General features: G+C 46.3%; 1 protein-coding gene across 3 annotated transcripts in view; it reads left to right on the plus strand.

Annotated features, from left to right (window-relative positions):
• The window catches only part of KMT2B (lysine methyltransferase 2B), a 57,553-nt gene that overhangs the window by 22,057 nt on the left and 17,642 nt on the right, over nt 1-17,854 (plus strand). The window contains exons 8-24 of one of the 3 annotated variants that reach the window (XM_063312356.1): nt 3,832-4,077; nt 4,566-4,678; nt 5,038-5,136; nt 6,670-6,783; nt 7,032-7,178; nt 8,720-8,815; nt 8,946-9,063; nt 11,119-11,232; nt 11,764-11,948; nt 12,780-12,872; nt 12,962-13,051; nt 13,390-13,463; nt 14,350-14,474; nt 14,895-14,998; nt 15,392-15,529; nt 16,453-16,611; nt 16,855-16,975. In XM_063312356.1, coding sequence (XP_063168426.1) covers nt 3,832-4,077; nt 4,566-4,678; nt 5,038-5,136; nt 6,670-6,783; nt 7,032-7,178; nt 8,720-8,815; nt 8,946-9,063; nt 11,119-11,232; nt 11,764-11,948; nt 12,780-12,872; nt 12,962-13,051; nt 13,390-13,463; nt 14,350-14,474; nt 14,895-14,998; nt 15,392-15,529; nt 16,453-16,611; nt 16,855-16,975 — 2,136 coding nt within the window. The remainder of the gene's footprint in view (nt 1-3,831; nt 4,078-4,565; nt 4,679-5,037; nt 5,137-6,669; nt 6,784-7,031; nt 7,179-8,719; nt 8,816-8,945; nt 9,064-11,118; nt 11,233-11,763; nt 11,949-12,779; nt 12,873-12,961; nt 13,052-13,389; nt 13,464-14,349; nt 14,475-14,894; nt 14,999-15,391; nt 15,530-16,452; nt 16,612-16,854; nt 16,976-17,854) is intronic. The other 2 variants (XM_063312358.1, XM_063312357.1) reach the window with 2 other exon arrangements.

Here is a 17,854-nt window from a genome sequence, read left to right on the forward strand (position 1 = left end):
ACTGGTTTCACAGAACATAGCCATTAAAGTGAATGTAATTTAAAGAGGTACCCTGTTCAGATAATTGTCTCCTGCCCCAAAGCCATTTAACTGGCCCTTTTGCCTCAGACTTTTCTCTTAGCACCGTTTTTTCAGTTACATGGGCTCTGCCCCCAACCAAAGAAAGATGATACTCATTTTTGGTCTCTTATTTTCTCAAGCAAGAGATTCCAGAAATAAATTCTTGGCAACCCCTCGGGCTGTTTTTCTCCTGCCCCTCCAGTGGGAATGTGGAATCTGATCTGCTACAATTTTTAATTTTCAATATTGGTGAGGGTATAGGCACTTCTATGGTATCTCCAAACGGTGCAGATTTTCTACCACTGACGTTAGCCATACATTCATCTTGACCCTTTTTGTCCTTCAGAGTTCAGATTTTGTAGGATCCGGTCGTGTGGAAACATTTGCCCTCTTAAAAGTGACTATTAAAATGCTATCTAACATTGATATCCTGCTTTCAAGTGTTCTAATTGCTCTAAGATACCTTATGTTATACTAATCCTTAAAACAACCTTGGGAAATGGGATATGTTATCCTCTCTGTCCTGCACTTGGGTGTCAGGGTTGCTGAGGCTCACAGTGGGAAGCTTCCCTAAAGTCATCTTGAAGTAAGACCTTCCTGATTCTTAGCCTAGAATAGGCTGTTTAAATATAAGAGCTCGGTTTAAACACAAGTTCCTTGATTTGGGTGCATGTAAAAGAAAAGAAGCCACTCCAAGCTGTGGGGTGAATTGGTCATTTGGCCCTGACATTCCCACTTCCTGTTTTCCACCGCAGCTTCTCCCTAACCTGTTGCCTCCCCAGATGTTTTGATCCTGGCTTTCATCAAAGTTGAACAGGGTTGGGACTTGCAGGGATTCACACATTTATTATTAGAACAAAGTGCACGAGAGTGGCTTAGGTATGGTCATGAATTAGGACTGAGCTTACACCACACACTTCACTTGCGCACCAAATTAACCCATTTCCTTGGCTCACACAGTACGTTGAAGCGTAAACTAACCAAACGGAGCTAGGTTTGCACACAATGCTAATCAGCAAAAAATTACCAAGCCTGAAAACTAAGTAAACTTTGCCTACTGGACAAATGCAACTGCTCAGTCTAACTGGCCTGAATAAGCATGTTGTGCAGACCTAGCCTAATAGGATGCCTCTGAGCAAATGTGCAGCCCAGGAATTTGGGATGGCTCTCAGAACCAAGCTCATGCATCTCTCCACTCCCACAATAAAACATCCTGAATGTTAGAAGAAAGCAAGTTTTTGTGCTGCTGTGTTTGAAACAATGTAAGTGGGAAAACTTTGCTGTTCAACAAGTAGATTCCATGTCCTTCTGCTTATCCCTGCTTTAATTAATGCTGTAACTCAGCCCAGCTGAAGTGACCCATGCTTTCTGCTTACTTGTAAACCCATGTCTTCCTCCTCCCTCTGTTGTTTCCCCCTTGTGCTTAAGTTTAGATCATAGTTCCCTGGGGCATAGACTTTGTATTCCTCAATTCTGCAAAAGCAGGGTCCACAATGATTTCATCATCTCAGGTAATATTCATGTACCCAGCTAGAGGACAGCACCTGGTCAACCTTGGCTAATCTCAAAAGCTAAGCCAGGGTTAGATTTGATTAGCCCCCAGATAGGAGACCACTAGGCTAGACTGGCAGGTCCAAAAACATCCAAGAAGAAGGCAGAAACAAACCACTTCTGTATTGTACCTGAGAAATCTACTGTACATGGAGGTGTCTGCAAAGTCACCACAACTTGAATTTGACTCAAATGGATCATTGCATTAATGTTGAAGCAGACTGAGAATCATGGCTTAAAACTTGGCCATCTGTTGGTACCATTTAAAAGCTCTTTAGAGGGAGTCCCAGGCAGCAGTTTGCCTCATTCTCTCTGCTCTCCTCCTACTCCCACCCCTTTTACGAGCTCTGGAAGAAACAGGGTTTTAAAAGTAGACTGTAGCCTAATTTGGCATCTTCCCGAGACTGGCTGGGAATTCTGGGAATTGCAGCCTTAACACATCGAGGCCACCAAGTGGGAAAGGGTCTTGCTAGGTGAAGGGAGAGCTGTTGTTTGCTAAAGACAGGGATGGGTGGAGCCATGGAGACCACAGATAGTTCTGCGACCATGCTAGGGGGTGGGGTGGGGTGGAGGTTCTGTCTATTTTGGGATTATGGGGAGGAAATGGGCAGGTACTAGGAAGGGGTTGGGCTGGGGAAGCCATTGTGATCTGAGTGGGGCTGACCAGAGGAGATCCTGCATGCCCATGAGAATGCCCTCACTTGCTGTGCAGGCTGAAGAAACGTTGCTTATGTGAGCAGATAAATCTGGGAAAGGCTAAAGGTGTGGAGGGTGGCATAAGAGTGGGGGTGGGGTGGAAGCATTTTGCTTGTTCTGTTCTGGGGAGGGGGGTTGGTTTGGAGCCCAGAGTCCTGACTTTTTCAGCTCAGCTCTTAGGGTGGCTCAGGAGAGCTGCTAGAAGGTGCAGCCTAGTCCTTGGGATCTCAATGGGCAACACTCTGCTTCTCTGAGCTGCTGAATCTTTTTCCTGCCTTACCTCTTCGCTGCTCCTTCAGCCTTTTTTCAGCTTCCACAAAGGGAGCAGAGGGAAGAAGCTCCCCCCCCCCTTCCTTTGAATTTCTAATTGACTTGTACTTCTGGACCAGCCCAGGGGTGGAAACTAATGAACAATGGCAGAAGCCCACAAAAGTCTTGATGGTACCTTCAAGGGGGTGGGGTCAGGGTCAGAGACTTGATTCCACTTCATCTGCATATGAGAAAGTAGACAATGACTATTAAAGAGGCAGAAAGCTGCTCTTCGGGTTTGCCCTGCAAAGGAGAATTATAATCCAATGCACCTTTTAGCTCTTGAATAAATCCCACACTGCCTAACTGAAGTTGGACCTGTAGGATCTCAGAGCCTTTGGCCCAGGTCAGTGTGATATGAACAATGACCTAGTGATGGCCTCTGAAATCCCATCTAGTTTTCCCTTATCTCCTGGCTCCTAGCTGTAGAGGCTTAAATCTCTTTTGTATTGGAAATGAGAGTGTAAGGAGGAGGACCATTTACCAGCCTTTTAGTCAGGAAGAGTGGGCCCCTTCAGAGCCATTTCCATCAGGGATAGGTATAGATTGTAGAGTGCTGACAGAAGGGAGGGGAAGACGAAAGCATTGCTGCCATAAATGGAAGATGAGCTGTGGCTAAGGTAAGTGAGCTAATGAAGACTTTGTCATAGGTTAAACCCTTAGGTGGGTCAGTGGCTAAGCAAAGCAACAGCTGACACAAGTTGTATCTTTCATTCCTCTGAGGTCCTGCTTCCCCAAGGCAGATGAGAGTTGTTACCTCTCACAGATAATAAATCTGGGCTGCAAGAACCCAGTTGCCTTCTAGTTGCAGTAAAGAGATACAGAAAATTTCTTCTGGCAGCCCTAGATCTTTTCTCAATCCTTGTCAGTCCTCCAGCTCTGAGCAGTAGGTCAAGCTGAGAGTTGATGCTAGAACCAAGGGCAGCTATCCGAGCTGCAATGCTGAGCCAATTTTTGAGTTTTGGTCTGGTCAGACATTCAGAACACATTGTGCTACTTTGGGATTGCAGTCGGACTACATTAAGTAACATGCCTAAGTTTAAGTGCTCGCATTCATTTTCTCTCCCCCTCCTGCCCCATCATGCATTTACAACAAGTCTTGGGGAGTGTTCAACGGGGATGGAGGTGATGGGAGGAAATGGTCCTTCCACTCAGCATCCATGTGCTGCTAGAATCGGACTGCAAGGCTCTGCTCACCCATGCCTTTGTCTTCAGGCCGTACAGTAGTGAAGCCCATCGCCCCCTGGGATTCAGAGGATTCTCAAGAGGAGTTTCCAGCCCCCTGGGAAGTCATGCTGGGGGCTACAGAGACTGCCGAGCAAGACTCTTTGCTGCAGCGTAAGTCAGCCCGGCGCTGCGTCAAGCAGAGGCCCTCATATGACATCTTTGAATCCTCTGACTCAGACACAGAGCCGGCCTCTGGCTCAGCCACTCATCGCCGGAAATCTTCCCGGGACTCAGGTGAGATGTGAGCTTTTGGGTTGCTTGGCCCGTGACATCCACGTAGAGATTTGCCAGCTGCTGTGCCTATCAATAGCCCTCTACGCCAGTTGTACAAAATAATAAATTCTCATGGGTATCTGAAGCCATGGCTAGTTGCAAATTCCAAGGGCATGTGTACAGTTGTCAATGTGCCCACCATGGGCAGAATTTTCTTAAGAGGAGGCTCCTGGTGAGAGTGACCAAAAAATATACATAGGACCTGAGAGGTGGTTCATTTTGGTGTGGTGGTGACGTTACAGCAAGCCAGAAATTCTTGATGCTCAACGATAGATAACCCAGAACTCCAGAAGATTTGGGTTTATCTTTGACTTACAGCATCTCTGGGGCAGAGGCTAGCTGCGTTGCTGTGCTTCGTGCTTTCCAAGGTTCTCATCCTGTTTGAGACTGATACGGAGTGGACTGGGAGGAAAACGTGCTCCAGCCGCTTTCGCTTTGTTTGTTTCCAGATTTGCTTCCCATGGACTCGGAGGAGCAAAGTCGGCCCCGTAAAACTTCTTTGCAGCCTGTGGTGCAGCTGAAAGCCAGGAAGAAACCGGAGAAGGTGAGCCATCAAGAAAAGGTGAGAGAGGCAAAATCCACATTCGGGCAAGGTTTTATTGTTGTTTGCATTGTAACCCAGGAGGGTGCCCAGTGCATCTCAGGGACTACAAGGGATCCTCTGTGTGTTGTGCTCTTGAACTGAGGTGTGAGCCAAGTGGCCAAGTCATTCCTTTTTTACAGCAAGATCCATGGAGAATCAGCTCTTCCCTTAAGGCAAGGCGTGCCAGTTCTTCCGTCATCCCTCCTTCCCCGCCTCCATATCAGTTTTTTTCTTCTGTTCTCATACTCAGATATCAGCATTGTATATCCCACAGGCAAACAGTGAATGTCTGGGAATATTCTGTTAATCTGCTGCTGTCTTTCCTCACTCCCTCCTAGGACATCCCTTCTTCTGCCTCACTCCCCTCCATCTCCAATGGCTGGAATGGGAAACAGAAATCCGCAGATGGAGTCCACCGGCTCAGGGTTGATTTCAAGGTGAGGGGGGAGCAACTGCCTCATAGACACCCTACTGAAAGAATGACATACTATGAAGCTAAGTTGTGTTGGCGACCGCCAGACTCCAAAGCGTATTTCCCCAGTGGAACAAAATCTCAGTTGGCACCTGTTCCTCAATCTGTCATTTGCAGCCTTATGCCTGTTAACCCAGGTGGCCCTATAGATGTTGTTGAACTAGACACGAACAATTGCAGCATGCTCTACACAGGACAATCCTGGAAGATTGTTCTGCCGTTTCAGTGGGTATAAGATTTGGCTGCTAATCTATCTACCAATGCACAGTTTTGTAACCTTGTTAGTCCAACATTAAAGGAACTGTGATGGTTCCTAGTTGTTTCTCTGACTCAGTATGAGGTGTTTGTTTTAGTTTTAAAATTTTGAATAGATTCTGATCTGTTGATCTGAGAACCTATTTGTCTTGTTATGCATCTGCTTGCTTAAGTGCACAGAAGGATTTTTCCTGTGTCATTCCCAAACTGCAGAACAAACTTCCTTTGATGCAGATTGTCTTCCCTCTCTCTACTGTCAGAAGAAGTAATCAAGGCATCAAGGCCTTTAATCAACTTTTAAAGCTACCTTTGTAAATTGCTGCAGTCTAAATATGACTGCATTACAATTAATGTTCAGGCTTAATACTTTGTTACTACTTTTGGACTTTTCAGAAAAGCATTATAAAAACTAGAAGTATATGTTATTTGGAGCTGATGCAGGCAAAGTTGCTTCAGATCTGGCATAGGCCACCTTGCTGCATCAATTGGTGACTCCTTTAAGGAGATGTATCTTTTCCTGGGCTCGCATAGCAGAAGTGAGGTCTTTGGAAAATGCACGTTTGAGTTATGGAGGCAGCAACAAGGTGTGACCATGTGTTGTTGCACACCTCTAGTAGAAACAGTCTATAAATAAAATATAGGGATCACAACAGCTGCAAGCCCTTTCCTTTGCATGGGAATGAAGCTACGTGGAATCAGAGAAGCTCTGCTAGTTGAGGTTGTTTAACTGGGAGATTTCTGAAGATAGGAAATATAGGTAGTCCTCGCTTAATAGCCACAACTGGGATGGTGACTCCATCACTAAGCAACATGGTCGTTAAGCAAGATATCACATGTCCATGACTTACAATTTTACTGCCGGTTTCTCCCTTGACTCTGCTTGTTGGAAGCCAGCTGTGAAGCGGGCAAATGGCAATCATGTGACCATGGGATGCTGTGATGGTCATAAACGCCCACCAGTTGCAAAGCACCCTAATTTCAATCATGTGACTGCAGAGACGCTGCGACAGTCATAAGCGTGAGGAGCGGTCATAAAGTTACCTTTTCAGCGTCGCCACAACTTTGAACTTCCCTGTCACTGAACAGGGCAGTTGTTAAGCAAGGACTGCTTGTAGTCCTATCCCCTGTTGTGGCCCCTGCCAGAGGGCTAGATGGCTTTGGGGCCCTTTCAGTTCAATAATTTCACGCGTGTGGCTCTGTAGCTTTCACAGCAAACTTTTTCCCCTGCTTGTGTGCCTTGTAGGAAGACTGTGACTTGGAGAATGTCTGGCTGATGGGCGGTCTCAGCATCCTCACTTCAGTGCCCGTCACCACGCAGGTGGTATGCCTGCTCTGTGCAAGCAAGGGCTTCCACCAGGTGTGTCTGATGAATAGGAGTTAAGAAGTACCCGAATGTGGGGCACGGGTTGCCCCAGGCAGGAATTTGAGGGGAGGGTTTTCCTTCCCATCTGGGGCTGGCAAGGTGCAGTTGCACCCGGGGGTTCCTTTGCCTGTGGAATTGGGTGGAAGTTTGGGGCTAAGATAAAAGAGGCTCCAGAGGTGCCAAGCTTCCTGCTTCCATAGATGTAGGATTGCTAACATGACTGCTTGCTGCATGTTCTGCAGCTCGTGTACTGCCAGGTGTGTTGTGACCCTTTCCATGTCTTCTGCCTGGAGGAGGACGAACAGCCACTGCCTGAGCAGGAGGAAAGCTGGTGTTGCCGCCGTTGCAAGTTCTGCTATGTCTGTGACCGCAAAAACAAAGCATCCAAGGTAAGGAGGTGTGTGTGATTGTGTGTGTGCTGGTCTGCTCAGGGAACATCTTTGCCCGCGCCGCTTCTGCTAACCGGAACGTAGCAGCAGTCCGTGATTGCATCGCCCAGCAGTTTGTGCAAGTGGTGCAGGGAACAGCGTTCAGGAAAAGGCAGTGGTTTTTCAGGCTCACAGAGGCAGGGCTTGAAGGGCCAGGGAAGTGACTTTAAATCAGCTTGTGACATCCTGCTCTGTGCCCTTCATCTCCTGTTTCAGACTGCAAAGAGAGAGCTTGCAGGGCATTCCCCTTCTTAAGCCTGGACTCAAGAAATGTGACCAGAAAACACATAGCAATAGTAGAAGCAACAACAAGCTGAGATCTCAGAAAACAGTAATCCCATCCTCCTTTGGCTTCCTCTTTTGCTACCACACTTCCTTTCTTTCACGAGTACACCGTCCCTCCTTTTTCTAGAGCCACATGGGAACTTCTGCTTCATCCTATCATTTTCTTAACTCTCGAGTTCCTTGACATGAGCACTCCATTTACCAGATGTCTTCACCGGGTTCCTTTTAGCTGACTTGAATCTTGATCTGCCTCCCTGGGGCTCTCTTCCCCCCCTCTTCCCTCTCACCCATAAAATTAATTTAATTTAATTTGTTATTGATTTATATTCCATTTTTCTACTGTTGCACACTTAAGACGGCTAACAGTTGACCAGATGCAGAATTTTAGATACATTACAGCCAAAGGATTCTCAGCTGGCATGGGAGAGAGGTTATTTTGCAAGGGTTTTTTTTTTTTAAGCAACGTATACAGCAAGGACAAGCAGAAGTAAGTAGGTGAGGGGTGTTAAAGACAGAGGAACAAAAAGTGGCAGTATTATTGCTGTGCATGGAATGGGGGGAGAATGACAGTGCCAGTTTGACAGATGAAAGGTGGGTTAAATACTGCCCACAACATGAGAGGGTGGGCAGGCATTTGGGTAGAACAGCCTTTCTCAACCTTTGACCCTGGAGGAACCCTTGAAATATTTTTCAGGCCTCGCGGAACCCCTGCACATTCAGGCTCAAAGATAGGCCAGAAGTTACAACATTGTTATATTTGTTTCATGTGTAGGCCTGGACATATGTATTAAGAATGTTCTTAAACTAAAAATAAAAAAATGAAACTTACCTCTTGAATGTGAAGTGGCCTGAATTTGAAAGAATTTTTAAAATAAATTGTGATCTCCCAGGGAACCCCTAATGACCTCTTGTGGAGCCCTAGAGTGCCACGGAACCCTGGTGGAGAAACTCTGGGGTAGAATAAGGAGAAACATCTTTGTCATGAGGGTAAAGATTTGACCTTTTTTTAACAGGAACTCTCAAGGACCTCACTTTCTTCCATAGCTTTTATGTTTAGCTCTCTGCTTTGTGTTCTTCTCCCCCTCCTGCACAATTTGTATTTCTCATCAGAGTTCTCAGTTAGTTAGGAGATGTGACGGATTCCAGTTCCAGATACATGGGTAGCAGCTTGATTTTTTCCCCCTCCCTTTCTCTCTCTCTTCTGTACCCTGCTATAGCAACTGCTGGAGTGTGAGCGCTGCAGGAACTGTTACCATCTGGCCTGCCTCGGGCCCAACTATCCCACCAAACCCTTCCGTAAGAGGAAGGGCTGGGTAAGTATCCACAGATTGGAAACAGCAGTGGGTGAGGGTGAGCCAACCCCACAGCCTTTAGACTGGGGGCTAATCGTCCCTATATTTCAGCTGTGGGTTTCCTTTCCTTGACCTCCTTCACCTTTATCAGATCTGTTCCGCCTGCATCCGCTGCAAAAGCTGTGGGACAGCGCCAGGGAAGAACTGGGACACAGAATGGTCCAGCGATTACAGTCTCTGCTCTGCCTGTTCGGTGCTGTATGATAAAGGTGAGTGCAGCAGAGTCCTTTGAAAAGTTTCAGAAGTTGCCATTATGAATGGAACGCTTAGCAAATGGTTCAATATCATGCAGGGAGTAACAAGGACATGGTGATGGTGATGGTGATATCCGTTCAATCGTGTCCAATTCTCAGCAATTCTATGGACCAGCTTTCTCCACGTTTTCCGATCTTGTATGGCTTCTTTTAGTTGTTTTATGCTCTGGCTGGTGCCAGCTTTGATGGTGTCTAGCCACTGTGTTTTTTGGTGGCCTTGTTTCCTTTTACTACTGACCATTCCAAGTATAACTGCCTTTTCCATCCAGTTTGATCGCATGTCATGGCCAAAATAAGTAAGGTGGAGTTTTGTGATTTTGCCCACCAGTGATATGTCTGGTTTTATATACTCCAGTACTTGCTTGTTTGTCACCTTTGCTGACCAAGGAATGCGCAGGAGCCTTCTCCAACACCACCACAAGGACATACGTTTAGTGAATTTATGGACAAATGTATACTTACAGTGACATTAGAGGTGTGTTGGATGGGAGCAAGAATGTATGTATGCTTTTGTATGCAGATGATGTGTTATAGGCTGAGGATCTGAATGATTTGCATTGAACGTTCAGTAGATTGTATGATGCAGTGTGGTATAGGTAAAGGTAAAGGTTTCCCTTGACGTAAAGTCCAGTCGTGTCCGACTCTAGGGGGCGGTGCTCATCTCCGTTTCTAAGCCTTGGAGCCGGCGTTGTCATAGACACTTCCGGGTCATGTGGCCAGCATGACGACACGGAACGCCGTTACCTTCCCGCCGAAGCGGTACCAATTAATCTACTCACATTTGCATGTTTTCGAACTGCTTGGTGTGCAGAAGCTGGGACGAGCAACGGGAGCTCACCCTGCCGCGCGGTTTCGAACCGCCGACCTTCCGATCGACAACTCAGCGGTTTAACCCGCAGCGCCACCGCGTCCCTTGCAGTGTGGTATACAGATCTGAAAATTAATGTACCAAATACCAATTTTTGGGCGGGGGGTTAGAAGGTTAGAGTGGAGTGAATGATTGCAGGTTACAATAAGTGGTAAAAAGCCTAGAGCAAGTAGATGAATTTGTATACCTTGATTGAATGCTTACTAAATTTTGGGAAACGGAGACCTTTTAAGGCATGCACATGATGGTAAAAATGTAGTGGATAGTATGTGGTCTGCTGCAAAGAATGAATGTATGTCAAATTGAAGATGGTTAGGATGTGGGCTTCTACCTACTTGGTAACACAGAAGCAAATTTTGGATTGGTCAGGAGACATGTAAAAGTAAGTTGAATGCAGGGGGAATAGGGCCTTTAAGAAGTGTGCGTGGTAAAACGAGAAGTGATAGGGCAAAAAAGGAATGGGTACTGAATCAATTTGGACTGAATGCAAAATGGAGTGACCAGAGTAACAGAGAAGTATGGTGAGCAGTTTGGTTATATAGAGATAATTTAATCGCAACATAAATAAATACATGAAGGTAGAGTCAGTGGGTTAAGAGGAAGAGGGAAAACAAGGAAGTTGTAGTTGGACTGACTTGAAAGGGAGAAGTGAAAGGTTTAAAGAAAAAAAGTGTACAAATGTTGTATGGACATGATGCAAACAAAGTTACAGAGAGATAAAATCAATGGTGTTGATGTAAACTACATAAGCCAAGTGCTTCCTTTTCTTATCACATCTCTTTCATTCCTTTGGTTTACTATTCCTTACTCCTTGTCTGTGCTTTGCACAACTTTGCTTTCCTAAAAGGGAATAGCAGAACAAGCAGGTACTGTACGTGTGATTAAAAATACGTCCGTATTACTTCTTACTCACCTTGGAATTTGTTTTGTTCTGTTTCTACGCTGAGGCACGGTTATTATTTTACTTCGTGGCCAGCAGCTTCTCGTCTACTTTTATCGATGTTTCAGTCTTCATTAACTGAATATCGTTTGGACGCTGAAGTACAGGGTATAAGTAGAGCAAACACTGAAATCCTGACATCTATTTCAGAGGCTGGACCGGTTCGCCCCATTCCTTAATCTGGTCTCTGTTTCTCATTCAGGGAACTACTGCCCAATCTGCTTGCACTGTTACGAAGACAATGACTATGAGAGCAAGATGATGCAGTGTGCCAAGTGTGACCACTGGGTTCATGCCAAGTGCGAGGGACTTTCAGGTTTGTTGTCTGGAGCAACACGGTTTAGTTCAGGAGCCTGACTTGGGACAAGCCGCTTCATAGTCCATCCACATTTGGCAGGTGCTAGGCCTAAGGAGGTGGATCTTGCTGCTGCTGCTGCTGCACTAAAGCCTCTCCTTTTCTTCCAGACTGGGCTTCGATAATCACACCAAACTATCATTTCAACCAGGGTTAGGTTAGGCTAGGCAGTTCTAAACCATAAATGATTGTTTCAAAAGTCACAGTTAACCTTAGACATCACACTAAACTTAGCATGAAGTGTGAAAACTGTGGGGAAAACTGGGATGGTAGCAGAAAGTTGTAGCGGGGGTAAGGTTTTGTTGTTTTTTGTTTGGAATTAGGTGTCCTTTGTGGTGTTTTTCCCCTTTCTGGGTTCCCCCAGCTGGGTTTTGCGTCGGATATAAGTCCAGCTTAGTAACGCAGCCTGTATCAAGAAGACCTGAGAAAAATTGAGTGTCATTCAGCTTAGGCATGAGCATGAGGGGTGTGCTCCTTCCCTGCCTCTTCCAGATGAGGGCTATGAGATCTTGTCTAACTTGCCGGAGAGTGTGGTGTACGCATGCCGGCCCTGCTGTGGCAGCGATAAGACCAAGTGGCGAGAGGTCCTTAACTCAGAGCTGCGCAAGGGACTGCGGCAGGTGCTCCAAGGATTGCTAGGCTCCAAGTGTGTGACTCCACTGATGCAGTGTGCACAGGTATGGCTTCTGGAGCGGCGGGTAGGAGCAATTTCTTCTTTATTTTCTATCTTTCCCCAACAAAATCTGGTAGCACAAAGTGCTCAGAATATGTGACCCAGATGCCCTGGCTGCCAGCTGGTTTGGCAGGCGTTCTCCTAGGCATTGGGCTAGGGTGGTTGGGTGTACAACAGGTTTGTGTGATCGGTTCTGTCATCTGGTTATTGTTACTGTCACATGCTTTCTGCATAGCTGTCGTTTGCTTCTACGTGATGAGCCGCCCAAAGTAGATTGGAGTTGGGCGGTGCTAAACCAAATAAACAAATACGCAAATGCAAGTATGCCAGTTAGCATTATTTTAAGCTGTATATGGATTGGGACCTAGCCATCTGAAAGGCTGATTCCTTCCGGATGAATTCACCCATGTTTTACGATTGGTTGCGAAACCCCTCTTACACGTTACTTTCAGAGGCTTGCTGGGGGGCAGCTGCCAGATTTTTTCAGTGGCTGCACCATTTAGGTGGAAATACAAATTTATGTTTTAGTACTCCTGGTGCTGATGTTGGTCCTTCCCCAGCCTTAATGCTTGCCAGATGTATGGACTTCAACTCCCAGAATTCTCCTCCGTGTCCATATTGATTGGGGAACACTGGGACTTTTAAGTCTACATACATGGAGGGTGCCCAGGTTGGAGAAGCCTGGTCTGAAGGCTGCTTGTCTGTTGCTGTTTTACAAAATTCTCTTGCCTTGGAAGACGTTTGGGCATAGGAGAACTTGGCCTGTGGGTCAGCAGGTGGAAATTGTAAGCCAGTTGACAGCAGCACGTTTTCCTCACCCCTTTGCTCTTGGCAGTGCTGCCCGGATGATGGCGTGAAAGTTCACCTCCGGCCCTGTGACCTACGCACTGTCAACAAGCTCTTCGAACAGGGGCATTACTCATCTGTGGTGAGTGTGGAGAAAAGAGAATTACGGGCCAGAGCCAGAGGGTGGGCACTAGCTTGTGACCTCCATTGAGCTGCTTTCTCTCTCTGCAGCACAGCTTCAATGAGGACATGGTGGGAGTCCTGCTAGGACAAACAGAGGAAGAGCAGGTCATCCGCACAGCAAAGGCACTCTATATTGAGGTACCCATTTGTTTTCACCTGTTGGTGGTGGGAGATGCTCTCTTGTATTAATTGAGTTGACCAAGGCTAGGACAAAGGGGTGTGAATGTGCGTGTTTGCATATCTGTTCCATCTTAACCTCACATACCTTCTCTCCTATAGTTATCTATAACATCTGTAAGGGTTAGGCAAACTGTTCCAAGTTGGAACAGCTGTTTAGAGTATTTCAAGTTTGGAAGTAAGTATCCTGGGTTTGCAAGTATTTGTCCTGAGCTTGGAACAGTTCTTCTTCGTTGTGTTTCATGTGAACTGCTGCCTCTCTGCATGGCCTTCTGAACACCTTTGTCTTGTCTTTCCAGCTGATGGCAAAGTATTTCAGTTGGTTTGATGCTCAGGATGCAAAGCACTGGACCCGCAACAGCTCGCTTCCCAAGTGAGTGCTCAGGAGCCAGAAGTGTGGAAGTCTTTTCCAAAGTCATATTGGGTGATGTGGCATTTATCAAATACTGTTGGAGGCAGGGAGCCCTTTAGTTACACCCCGAAATGAATTTGGTGCACCAGATTCATGAATCTTTAGCATGGAAGTTCCTCTGCAGAGTTGAAGAAAAGACTCAGGCTATGGAGGAATTAAAAAAAAACACCACCAATACAGTCTTCTTTTTCTACAAAAGTTTCAGCTAACACAAAGAAATTGAGCAGAGCTTGGATACAACAGGGGAATTAAGTATGCGTGGCACACGTAACACTTTCTGTGTAATGTAATGTTTAACCAGCCATCTTCTTGTAACTGTCTCCTAATGCAAGATGCTATTCCCATTTTATAGATCTGGAAGTGAGGCCAGCAGATGAATCCATGGCAGTAGTAAAGGAAAGTTACTGTGCAATGTGCCACAGGAACTACTTGTCTACTACGTGCCATGGCAGATTTCATGCCCAGTTCTTCTCTTCCCTTTCATTTCAAATGTTTACACTTGTTTCTCTGACCCATCTTTTCATAAAAAGGGCAAATAAAGAAGCCAAGGGGAAAAGAAAGAGGGCAAAGGCCAGATGCAAAATTTTAAGTTTAATTTTCTGTGCAGAATCTTCATTATTCAGACTACAGTTAGCAAGTCCCCTTGAACAAGATTCCTGGAACCTTTCACCTCTTGCTGACCTGTAACCCCCCACAATTCCAGCAAGCTTGATCAGCAGTGAGGGATACTAGGAAGAACAGTCGGGTGGCCTGATGCTACCCGTACCTGTTTTATAATGAAATTCATGTTGAATAGCCTCTGCAGCTTCTGATGGTTTCCTGTTTCCTTTCCCCTCTCTTCCAATAGTGGCATGCTTCCCAATGCAGTCCTGCCTCCCTCCTCTGACCATATCTATGCTCAGTGGAGGCAACCTCAAGAGGTCAGCTCAGCTGCCAACAGCCATCTGAGTTCAGCTGGCCCTGAAACTATGGGTAAGGCTCTGATGGGAAGGCCTCAATGGGCAGGCGTTTTCTCTTTGCTTACAGACACCTTCAGACTGACAGTTGCTCAAGAGGGCTTCCTTCTCTCCCCATGCCTCTCCTGCACATAGAGAACCTAGGATGCTGCCTTCTTTTGAGTCAGACCTACAGCAGCCTTCTGCAATCCAGCACTCTCTAAATAGGCTGGGTTACAAAATCCATCTTTTCCAGCCAGCACCTCGCTATCTGAAGAGTATGAGAGTTGTAGTCTAGCATATTAGAAGGGCAGAGGGATGGTCTTTCTGATCCTACTTGAATGCTCTGGAGTTCCTTTTGTGGGATAAAGATCCTGCCTACTTTTCAGGAAGAAATATTAGAGGGGCTCTGGGGAGTGGAAATCAAAATCCAATGCTTTTCTTTCTCTCCCTGTAGCTGGGAAAGATGCAGAGCATGTCTCTCCGCAGCAGCTGTTGGCTGACCCTGAGGATAAGAGGCAGTGTGCTCTCTGTCTTCAGTTTGGAGATGCTCCTTCCAAGGTAAAAGTGGTCCTGCTGGTCCAACCCAAAGGCCGTTGCTCCTGCAATGGCCAACCTCAGGGAAGATGTTAGTGTAGACATACTGTCCCACACGGCATAGCATGCTGGCTCTGATCCTGATTCCATTGTTGGAAGGTGCAAGTGCTCTAACCACTGAATATTGGCATTCACTTGCTGCACTTTGAGCTAAGTAAATGGCATTTGGAATAAAGAAATAGGGGACTGGGGACCACCAGAGTGCTGATTTGGTTTGCTGCTACAGCATAGTCTGTTCAACAACCCATAATGCCCAGATTTACACATAACACCAGGCGACCAACTATAATTGGGTTCACAAATAATGTTAATCCAAAATCAAATGCATCATGTCTCATTCAAACCTCTTCCCTCTAGGATGCGGGGAGGCTGCTGTACATTGGCCAAAACGAATGGACTCATGTCAACTGTGCCATCTGGTCAGCAGAGGTCTTTGAGGAGAACGATGGCTCCTTGAAGAACGTACACGCTGCCGTGGCCCGGGGCCGGCAAATGGTGAGCTTGGGCCGTTCCTGTTCTACTCTGCCAAGTCTGTCCGAAGGGGAGCAAGACTAGGCCCTCCCTAGTGGAAGCACAACTTGAAATCATTTTGGTTTTATTGCAGGTCACTTTATCAGTGCATTATGGCAGGGTTCCTCAACCTTGGCAACTCTAAGCTGTGTGGACTTCAACTCCCAGAATTCCCCAGCCAGCTTTGCCAAGGTTGAGGAACCCTGCATGATGGTACATTTTGTACAGGCTGTAAATGTTATAATATGGATTTTTGTGCTAGAGATGGTAATGGTGGAATCATAAGCAGAACTGTTATTAGATCTGTTGTTCAGACAGGATTTTCCAAGTCAGGTAACACAGTAGTACCCCAGCTGCTGATGGTGGAAAATCTGCTCTGGCTTCAACAGGAGTGCTGGTGTAAATTCTGCATGAGCCTCAAAGACTCAGAAGTGGACCAGAACAGATGTCTAGCTGTATCCAATCCAGTATCTCAGTCTGTGCTAAAACAAAAGCAAAACTTTCTCCCTCTGGGATGGCCCCGAAAGACCATTTTGAATCCTTCTGTTTTCAGAGTCATGACCTAGCATTATTAATCTTGAGAAGAAGTTGAGTAGGCTACAAGATTGCCATACCTACTTTTTGTAGCTGACAGGGCTTCCTTAATGATGTGGGGGAGATAGTGGGGAAAGGAGGGTGTGGCAGGTCCAAGAAGTGTGTGTGTGTGTGTGTGTGTATCTCTGTGTGTGTACACCACAAAAAGTTCTTTTGATTAGATGACAGCAAACTCAGTAGGGACCAGTGGGCCTTTCTCTTGGATCAGTTGCAGCCTTTTGGCCCTTTGGCATCTTCTCTTAGGGCCATGTTTTCGGCCTGCTGTACTGATGTTACCACCCTGTCCTTGACTTGCCTGTCTTTTCCTACTCTAGCGCTGTGAACACTGTCAACGCACTGGGGCCACAGTTGGATGCTGCCTCTCGGCATGTCTCAGTAACTACCACTTCATGTGTGCGCGCCTCTGCCATTGTACCTTCCAGGATGACAAAAAAGTTTTCTGCCAGAAGCATGTTGACCTCCTGGATGGAACGGTAAAGGAGGGGCAGGAGAACTGGGGGGGGGGGTTGAAGAGTGGAGGAGTTTCCATTAAAGCTAGGATCAAAGGATCATGGCTGGGACAGCTTCATCACTTCTGGCCTTTGAAAAGCTGGAGCATTGAGCTCGGTTTTCCATAGGGGTGCCTTCCAAAGCGATCTGCAAAGGGGGGCGTGCTGGTGACATTCATAAGTATGGTTAAGCAGCGTGTTTAGCTGTCATGTCTGTCTGCCTTCTAGGAGATAGTCGCTGAAGATGGGTTTGATGTCCTACGGCGTGTCTATGTCGACTTTGAGGGAATCAGCTTCAAGAGGAAATTTATGGTGGGCCTAGAGCCGGACACCATCCACATGATGATAGGTACTTGATGAGCTAAGAGCTAAGGAAGCATTGGGATCCAGAGTAGATGAGCTTTGCTTCTCCCATAAGTTGGTGGTTGTCACAGAGGATGTGGGAAAGACTGGCTAGCTTAAGGGTAAAGAAGATCTGATCTGCAAGTGTCTCTGCAGCCCCTCATGTTCATCCCTCCCATCCTTAGATTGCATTGAAGCAAAATGGGCCATGCCTGATAGTGCTGCATGGTGGTGGTGTGATGAGATTCAGACCACCTTGTTTCCCCTCTGGTGGTGCTTTTTTTTTTTCACATGGAAATGAATGGGAGCAATTCATGGGCATGGGATAAAAGACAGCCTCATATCACTGGAGTTAGAATTAAACCTGTTCATGGTGGCCTCTGTGGCTACGTACGTGTGGGAAGGGGTGGGTGGGACTACTGGAGAAAAAGTTGCCTCCAAGGGCTGCATTGACAGCCAAGTTGGTGTCTGTCTGTGTGCCATCTAGAGAAGAACCGAACAGAAAGTCTTCTCTGTAGCGGTTCCTCAATTGTGGAGTGGCATTCTGAAGGTGTACCTGCTACCAATCCTGTTTGAGGATAAAATATTTGACTGGGCATTTAAAAGTACTGTAATTTCAGCTAGTGGCATGCTTTAATCCCTCTTGATTTTATTGTATGTGATGTTTGATCTTGTAATACTGTATCTATTTTAAATTTGTGAGTAGTATCTCCTGAAATCTCTTGGTAGATTGTAAGAGTCTCACAAATAGGGCAGTCTCCAAATATTGCAAATAGATAGATAGGTCTCTTTAAATACTTGTGTGGGGTTATACCCCTCCACCCCTGTTTCCAGTTCTTGGCTACCCAGGAACTGGTGCTCTGCTTTTGTTTTGTTTAATTTTGGG

Source organism: Candoia aspera, chromosome 10 (genome assembly GCF_035149785.1).
Source record: "Candoia aspera isolate rCanAsp1 chromosome 10, rCanAsp1.hap2, whole genome shotgun sequence".
Classification (NCBI taxonomy): Eukaryota; Metazoa; Chordata; class Lepidosauria; order Squamata; family Boidae; genus Candoia; species Candoia aspera.